The 9,620-nt window shown below is 36.4% G+C and overlaps 1 protein-coding gene across 1 annotated transcript; it reads right to left on the minus strand.

Annotated features, from left to right (window-relative positions):
- Positions 1-8,242: 8,242 nt before the first annotated feature.
- Positions 8,243-8,728, minus strand: LOC140142430 (uncharacterized). Its single transcript, XM_072164402.1, has one exon. It carries the CDS (start codon positions 8,726-8,728, stop codon positions 8,243-8,245), a length of 486 nt encoding a protein of 161 aa, XP_072020503.1.
- Positions 8,729-9,620: the final 892 nt, after the last annotated feature.

A 9,620-nucleotide genomic window follows, 5' to 3' on the forward strand; every position in this document is an offset into this window, starting at 1 on the left:
CATGTGTGACCTTTTATGGTCAATGTCCTTTTTTGGTACGAATGTGACAAGAATAGCTTTTAAAATGTACATGCTACAGTATAGATCTTTTGTTTCAGGTTTGTTAATATCTTCATATATTTTTATTATCAAAACAAAGAAATCACAGAGAAATCACAAGAAATCACTTGGAAAAAACAAAAAAAGATACACACGGTGGCTTCTTTGGCTGTGGAGAATATAGCGGGGGGGGGTGACAACAAATACAGAGCCTACCGTAACTTTGGGCACTTTTCAGAGTTTTTAAACCACTCCTTCCAAACAAAACCAATTATATTTCTAATTAACTCTTTTTTGTGACATTACAGTTCCCTTCTATACCTTGAAGTTGAAAAAGATTTTTTAATAATTTTGTAAGGGTGCCCTAAGGGTTAAAAATGACCTGACCAAAGTTACCCCGCCTGCAACTTTGGTCACAGTATTACATTCTGTGAAGGAAAAAAATCAAAAAAATTGATCTTCGCTGAATATGGGCAAGTTGTTGTTTTTTGTGACATTTGACACCTTGCAAAATTAATCAAACACACATCCTTGCTCACAAATATCGATTTTTATTTTTCTGAAAAAATGTAAAAAATGCTGATTTTTGGTCAAAATCCCGCTTTTTCGTAAATTTCAAGGAAATTACACATGAGCGACTATTATTTCTTCCAAACATATTTCTTAACAAATTGACACCAAATATGACTAAAAACAATATTGCTGTACGAAAATATGACCATATAAAAAAATATATCTGACCGACCAAAGTTACCCCGCTGACCGAAGTTACCCCATTTTACGGTATATCAAATATTCAATGCATCTTTATATTTTGATACAATATTTGAGGGAAAATGCATTATTTAGGTGATTTTGCTCAATTTTGACCCCATACCAAAAAGAATTTTACTTACCGGTAGTAAGTCATGAAAATAAATAAATAAATAAATAAATAAATAAATAAATAAATAAATAAATAAATAAATAAATAAATAAATAAATAAATAAATAAATAAATAAATAAATAAATAAATAAATAAATAAATAAATAAGAGGTCTAGGCCTACACATCAAAAAAGTGAATCGTGGCAACTTCAAAGGTTTTTTTGACCTCTTGAAAATCAAAGGACAGCATAAAATGCTTGTTTTTGGCTAAAATGACAAATTTTACTAATTTGCGAAAAATGTGCATTTTTTCAATATAGGCCTATTTATTTATTTAGGCCTACTTGCTACAGGCCTACACACGTTTGCATCCAATATACTTATACCAACTAGTGCAACAATTTCAGGATAGTTGCAGCAGTCACAGGTTGGTCAGTTACCATGATATAAAGCAACCACATTTTCCGCCATTTTCAGGTTGACCTTCAGTTTTCAAGAGATCATAGGTCAAAAACCTTTGGTTTCAGGAGTTGTCATGATTTACCTTTTCGATGTACACATTCATATCAATGCATTGGTATACTCGATGAATAAATATGAAGTTCATACTTTATTTACTTTCAAAGTTAGGCCCTATATCCATTTTAATAGTTGGCATTTTTTGTAAAAGTCACAAAACTGCATTTTTAAGCCAAATATCTCAGCTCATGTCACTTTTCAGAAATGCCAACCACGCTAAGCAGAATGAGACTCGAATGGTTAATTCTATACACGGCTGGCACCTTTTGTCTAAAAATATTGCACGAAAGCCTTTTAAAACTAGAGCAGAAACACCAATGTGGACTACTACCTGTCAGCCTCTGGGTCAAGAGAAATGAAATTTCTTAAAGGCCCTTTCAGTGATTTCACAGGAACATTAAAAAAATGGAAATTTGTCAGAGTTGCTTAGAAATAAAGAATAAGTCTACAGAATTTCATTAAACCACTTTTCCCTGAATACATCGACAAAAAAACAGAAGTTTTAGAAAGGTTTTCTACTTCAACTCAGATCGACTCGAGAAAATCGAGATTTTCGTACAGTGCGCCACCAATCGACTGGAAAAACTTCCTAGTCCAGTGTTTCTAACACGGGGAAGTAGAGTCTAAATTGATTTAAAACAGACGCTTCATTTTTGTAGTAGAAAACAAAATAAGCAATTAAAGGTCACCGAGGCAAACTAACGGTCAATTCAAATATGAAAAACAGTTAAAATTGTGTATTTTGTTTAAAATAGTAGCTACTGATGTAATAAGTAGTAGAAACAATACGCAACGCGTGTTGGTACAGTGGAGAGTGAGCTTCTTTCGATCTCGTCGGACTTTTTGTACTGTCAGTATCAAAAGTCCAGATTCATGTAAATGCTTTATTTTGTCTAAAATACACGGCTTTCGACCGAACCACTAGCAGGCTATGTTAGCACATCTATGCCAATTACAAAGGTACCAAAATCTGAATTTTGATGATTTTACGATCGTCGACTGCCACTAAGGCTGACTTGAAGGCCCCCCCCCCACTCCCTTGGTGAGAGCAAAATTATAAAATATGAGGTCATTGGGTGCATGATCATGATTTTGGCATTTGGTGGGAGCAAAATGTACAAAATATGGGATCATTGGGTGAGAGACGGACCGTTTCGTGTTACATAGGGCCTGCACTTTGGCTCGACATTTGAAAGGGGCGTGAATTCATTTTTGGATACGCCCCTATTATAATTAGGTAATACTCGACTCACACACATTCCCTATTATGTATATACATGTATCACATGTAGTAAATAGTTAAACACGATTTCATCAAACATTATAACAATAGCTCTTTTACAGTGTGCAATCATCCCGGGCAATAATTTGGCAATAATAGACGATGTGCGTGAAATTATTGATTGGCTCCATACAAAGGATTTGAACCGCTGTCCTTCACCGTAATCATGGCACAATGCAGTGCATTCAATCAAACGTTGTCGTCAACCTATTTGATCGTATAGTGCATTAAATTTGTTATGTGTGTGAGACGAGCTGTCGCGGTAGATTGCAATAGCTTGTAATCATGCTTTTGTTGAATGAATTTGAGTACTCCGCCATATTTACGGTATGCTACGTCATAATCTAGGTGATTATTTGCATTGGATGTCTTGAATACGCTGGCGAAAGTGTGTAATAATCGGACTAATGCTATAACAGTAGGTGAATACAAGTATTGAATATAGGCCTTTCGCGTTGCAAAGCCCAATTCAGTGATCCCAGCGAAAGTGAAAAAAAAAATCAAATTGTTACTTTTATAAAAAAATTTAATGAAAAAAAATGGCAAAAAAACCCAAGAAAACGGCAGTATCGACGAAGTTGAAGCCCCATTCAAATAGGCCTACATGTAGCTAATTTATATACTGTCTGTAATTACAGATTCACGTAAATGCATTATTTTTGTCTTAAATAGGCCTACACGGCTTTTGGCTGAACCACTAGCAGAAGACACCAAATTGATGTTTTATGACCTTTGACATTCTTTTGTGGCGAGTGACATGGTCAGTTCAATTCACGCCGAATGTCCTTGACAGGTTTGACTCAGTGGTCATGAAAGAATTCAAAAGATAACCTCTGCCCCAACAATCACAAGCAATTGTCTGAAACTGCTTTTCGGATGATGTATCATAAGAACTCAGTCGTCAAATGATGATAGTCATATAATGACCAAAAGCTTATTACTGACTACTATATCATTGAAGACTGAGTTCCGCAGTACAAAATCTGAATTTTGATGATTTTTACGATCGTCCGGATGAAAAAATCACTGAATGGGCCGTTAGTTCCCTCCTCTCCTTACCTTGGCAATATTATGAATCAAAGAAAAAAAAAGAAAACAAGAAAAAAAAAAGACAAAGAAAAGAAACAATAAAAGAAAAACAAATATGAAAAGTTCGAACAATATTTGGTTTATAAAATTAATGTGACCGTGATGAGGCTCGAACTCACTACCTTCCGATTTAAAGTTCGAAGCGCTCGTGAACAAAATTCTGATGCCTTACCAAGTGAGCTGTGCTCCTGAGATACGAAATAAAAAATAAAATAATTCACTGTATACCTGCTTGTGTCGGTAATTGATTTGCTCATATTCCATAATGGTACAGTGCAACAGAGCAAAAATGCCCATAATTTAAAAGCTATATATATAATTTATGAACAATATACACTACACATAAAAATACTAATACAAGGACATTTCAACATAAGAATCCAAACAATTAAGTACCAACATGCACAGCTTTGTCCTTATATCACATTTGGGTTTTAACAAAATGTTATCAAACCTCTACTGTGATTGGCAGCTGCACAAGGCATCTCTTTGATAGCTGATAATGGCCATCCATTCAGCAAGTGGCTACTAACTGATCTTGACAGGCTTGAATGAGCACTGTCATCTGCTACAAAACCATCACACTCTAGGTTTGACAATGGAGTGAAAGACTATTATTATTGATTAGGCGCGGATTTTAAAAGTACGCGTGTATAGCAAAAAATTGGAATAGAATGTTTGGAGTCATGTAACTAAAATACTAAATGCATTCTGCAAAATGTGCTCTTTCTGACCAATTTATAAAGCATTTCATTAGCTTTAATTTGACACATTGTTTGACATGTTTGGAATCATGGTAAATCATTAAATCAAATATTTATTAATTAATCAATTATGTCAATTAATTAAAAATTTAATGCAAATATGCATATTTTCTCTGACAGAATTGTAGGATTTGACAAGAGCCATTTTTCTTGTAAGTTTGATTCTTATAACATACCGGTATCGTATTGCGTCCCATTATAGTTACAGAAAAAAATACGCGTGCAGGACACACATACGCACACCTACACACCCCCACCCAAAGGATCGTACCGTTATACAATCGTATAACATTCTTTGGCGTTAGTAGTAGTAGTAGTTAATTCCAATTTTCTTTGCTTTACCTCACTTGTTCTGCTCAAAATTAAAAGGGGACATATCTGACAGTAAAAGCTTACATTTTATGGAAATTATGTTTAACTATTTGTTTAAACAGCACAAAACAGATAAAGCAAAATTACTATACATAGGACTATACATGTATGGTATGCCAGGGACTGTTTAAGAATATATCATTAGATTTATGATATTTACTTCGAGGACTGTTATATATCAAAAATGTGAAAAATATCAAATTTTAATAATTTGTCATAAAATTTGTATTATATCATAAATTTCAATGAAATTTATTTGATATCAGAAAGACATTCTTCGTATTCAGAATGCAATTCGATATGTCTGATGTGCTCTCATGTCCTACAAAAAATACTATCGAAACGCTCAAAACGCTCATTCCAGATCCCTTAAAGTCATAATGTACGATCTTATAATATGAATTTGGTTAATTTTTTTCAAACCTGATTTTTTAGCATATTTGTAATGTTTACAACTTGCACCTAAATGGAATCAGCCAAATTGCTTGTGTTTGTAGGTAAATAGAGCAAAGTTCGACATAAAGTCATAATGTCCTCCCATAGAACTGCGTGTTAAACTGTCAAAATAACAAGCAGTGTTTCTTTCACTTTACCTTATTATTTCAGCTCAAAATTAACAGAAACCATTCCCGATAATTATTACTAGTATTATTTCAGCATTTTGAGTAGGCCTATATAATGACAAATTTAAAATTTGAAGGAAATCGTACATTAAGTCTTTAATTTGGTTAATTTTCTTTGTCTTTTTTTTTCTTTTCTTGTTTTATTTATTTTTCTTTGATTTATATTGCCAGGGTAAGGAGAGGAGGGAACTAAAGGAATATTCAGTGATTTTTTTGATTTTTTTTCATCCCGACGATCGTAAAAATCATCAAAATTCAGATTTTTGGATACTAGACTGCGGAACTCGGTCTTCAATGATAGTCAGTAATTTTTATATTTTGGACATTACTGTGACTATCATTTGAGGACTGAGTTCTTATGATCCGAGGAGCAGTTTCAGACAATTGCTTGGGATTATTGGGGCAGAGGTTATCTTTTGAATTCTTTCATGACCACTGAAGCATAGTCAAACCTGTCAAGGACACTCGGCGTGAATTGAAAGACCATGTCACTCGCCACAAAAGAATGTCAAAGGTCATAAAACACCAATTTGGTCATTTGGTGTCTTCTGCTATCTAAAGGCCTTACATGGCTGATTTTGTACCTTTCGTCATTGTCATAGATCCCGGGTCATAGATGTGCTAACAAAGCTTGCTAGTGCAGTGGTTCAGCCGAAAGCCGTGTGTCTAAGGCCAAAAATAATGCATTTACGTGAGTCTGTAATTTATATACCGGTACTGACAGTATATAAATTAGCTACATGTATTTGAATGGGGCTTCAACTTCGTCAATACTGTCGTTTTCCTGTTTTGTTTTTTTGCCATTTGTTTTCATTAAAAAATTTATAAACGTAACAATTTGATTTTTTTTCACTTTCGCTGGGATCACTGAATGGGACTTTGTAGCGCGGATTATTCAAAACTTGTTTTTACCTACTGCTATATAGTATTAATCCGATTATTACATAACTTTGCCAGCGTATTCAAGACATAGGTTATGTAAGGGATAAACTGTACATTGGTATAGAGGCCCTGCATGATTTTATTGATTGGCTCCAAACAAAGGATTTGAAAAGTGTCCTTCACCGTAATCACGGCGCAGTAGCCTACAGTCCATTCAATCAAATGGTGTCAGTGTGCGAGACGAACGATGTATAAATCTGGAGGTCACATCATCACTTATCATGCTTATTGTAAAAAGGTTTGTCCAATGCATATACTGTGTGTAGGCCTATTGTTCCCGGGTATTGTCAATGCAATCAAGCAAACAGGTATTATATTTTGAAAAGGCCGCTATAGTATATTCACATGGGTGTCTTGAATGGCCAATCATATGGGACATAATCAAATTGCAGTGACTGCTTCCTTTGTTACCACATGTCAGTCATCTTGTGATTATTGGACCATGTAAACCTGCAAAAAACGAGCCAAAGTGCAGGCCCTATGGGATCTAAATTAGGAGGCATTTGGGTGAGAATAATGACCTTTTTAAAAATGTTATTTCAAAAGAAGTAACCAAATCAGTGATAGATGACTCGTTCAGTGAGTTACAATTGTTTACAGATAGTCTGATAATTTTTTTTATTAAAATGCACAGCAACTGTCAATCAAATATAGGACAAGCTTTTTTCACAATTGAAGCACTCTGTATGGAGCAACTCGCGTGGCATGCCGCGCACGTACATTCGAGGCTAAATTGTACTCAAATGCTTAGCAACTGTCAATCAAATTGGTGGTGAGTGTTAGCGATACCAATTAGATAGTTATTACCTTCCTTTAGGGGCTGGCATTTTCTTCGGGAGGGGGGGGGGTCCCAAAAATACTGGGGGGGTCATAGAATTTTAAGACCAAAAATCGGGGGGTTATAATTTTTTAACACCCAAAATAGGGGGGTTATAGAATTATTAACTTTGCAATCGAAATGTGCATACAATCTATGCAAAATTTTTACACGCTCCGCACGCCTTCTTTACACTTACAATAAAAGTTTTAACGCGCTCCACACACTTTTTTTCACTTTTAAGTTTTGACGCGCTCCGCGCCTTAGTTCCGGCAATGAATAATTTTTCTTGAGTCTGTGTAGTTGGAAGGGGGGGGGGTCATAAAATTTTTCGACCCGCGATAGGGGGGGTCGTAAAAAATTTTTTTGCCCGCGATAGGGGGGTCATAAAAAATTGACTCCGGTCACTGACATATTTGTGACCCCCCCCCCCCCTTCCGAAGAAAATGCCAGCCCCCTTATATCTGAACTCACCTCACCTCACTTGATGTAGCCCACCTCAAGTAGCTTCCATTTACTTCTGTTCTGTGCTTCTCTTGCCCAGGTTGTACCCAAATAGGATGTGAGATCATCACGCCATCTTCGTTTTTGTCTGCCCCTTCTCCTCTTTCCTGTTCTTGGCTGCCATTCCGTTAACCTCTTTGTCCATCTATTGTCGTCTCTACGAGCTATGTGTCCCGCCCATCTCTACTTTGCCTTTTTGATCCTTTCAATGATATCTTTGTCATTTGTTTTGTCCCTAATTTTCACATTTTTTACTTTGTCACGTATGGTGATATATAGCATTTTCCTCTCCATAGCATGCTGTGCTACCTTGAGTTTTTGTTCTAAAAACTTGGTTGTTGTCCAGGTTTCACAACCATAGGTCATTGTAGGTAATCCACACTGGTTGAAGACTCTCGTCCTCAGTGTCATTGGAAATCTTTTGTCACATAGGATTTGTTTGTGTCTGCCAAAGCAACTCCAGCCAGCCTTTATTCTTAGCATGACTTCTCTCTTCCATCTTTATTGTCTGGCCTAGATACTTGTAACTTTCTACATGTTCTATCTGCTCATTCTCTACTTCAATGGACTTGTTTGTCTGGTAATTTGTCATGAATTTGGTCTTCCCCTTGTGTATATTCAGTCCTATCTTCTTACTCTCCTTGTTCAAACTGTTTAGTTGCACCTCCATATCCTCAGCAGCTGTTAATGCAACATCGTCTGCAAATCTCAGGTCTGTTAGATAATCTCCGTCAATGTTGACTCCTCTCGGTTTTAGGTCTAAATTCTTGAACACTTCTTCCATGGCGGCTGTGAAGATTTTTGGAGAAATTTTATAACCCTGTCTTGCACCTCTTTTGATGTGTATTGGTTTGGATACATCATTTTCAAGATGAATTATGGCTGTTGCGTCTATGTATATATCCTCCATGATTTGTACATATCCCCGGGTACATATCCTTCGTTAAACTCCTCCAATCTTTCTTAAAGCTGTGAATAGGTCTCTGTGTTCTACCGAGTCAAAGGCTTTTGCGTAGTCTATATAGTCAACGCAAAGCTTCAACTGGTATTCATTTGCCTTTTCTATTAATTGATTTAGTGCATGAAGATGATCTGTAGTTGAGTAGCCCTCTCTGAATCCGGCCTGTTCTCTTGGTTGATTCTCATCCAGTATTCTCTTGATGCGGTTTTGTATTATTCTTGTGAAGATTTTGTACGCATGGGACAGTAAACCTATTGGTCTGTAGTTCTTGATATCGGCTTTGTCACCCTTCTTGTGAAGCAGTATAACTTTAGCCTCTTTCCAGGTTTTAGGTATCCTTTTCTGATGTACCGGTAATATGTTGTTGTACAGTCTGACTAGTTGTGTATTTATCTCTGCACCGCCTACCTTGAAGATGTCACTGGTTAGGTCGTCAGTGCCTGGAGCTTTGTCTGTCATTTGTTTCACTGCCAATATCTGAACTATAATGAGCCAATGAAAATGTCCGCATGGAGGCACGCTGTCTATTACGTTATTGTGGACCAATCGGTTTCCTTCTTTATTGCTAGCTCGTCACCTAAACGTAATCAAGGGCACACAGCAGTAGGCTACATGTAAATCAATGTGTGCTTTAGGCAATAAATAATTGGTATTAGGCTAAAAAAAATGTTATGTCTCTAAAGCTGATTTCATACTTTCCTGCCGCTTGCCGCTTTGCCGCTCTGAAGAAGATTTTACTTCACTGCGCAATCGCACCAAAAACGCTAGCGATGACCAGCGGCGAGCCGATATATCGATCACTCCACCGCTTTGCCGCGGCGGCACCACCGCCGCACAGTGG

Source organism: Amphiura filiformis, chromosome 2, assembly GCF_039555335.1.
Source record: "Amphiura filiformis chromosome 2, Afil_fr2py, whole genome shotgun sequence".
In the NCBI taxonomy this organism is placed as follows: domain Eukaryota; kingdom Metazoa; phylum Echinodermata; class Ophiuroidea; order Amphilepidida; family Amphiuridae; genus Amphiura; species Amphiura filiformis.

What these genes read in the sequence shown, in the direction of transcription:
- LOC140142430 (XM_072164402.1), bottom strand. Translation starts at nt 8,728, where the DNA reads ATGGAGGATATATACATAGACGCAACAGCCATAATTCATCTTGAAAAT.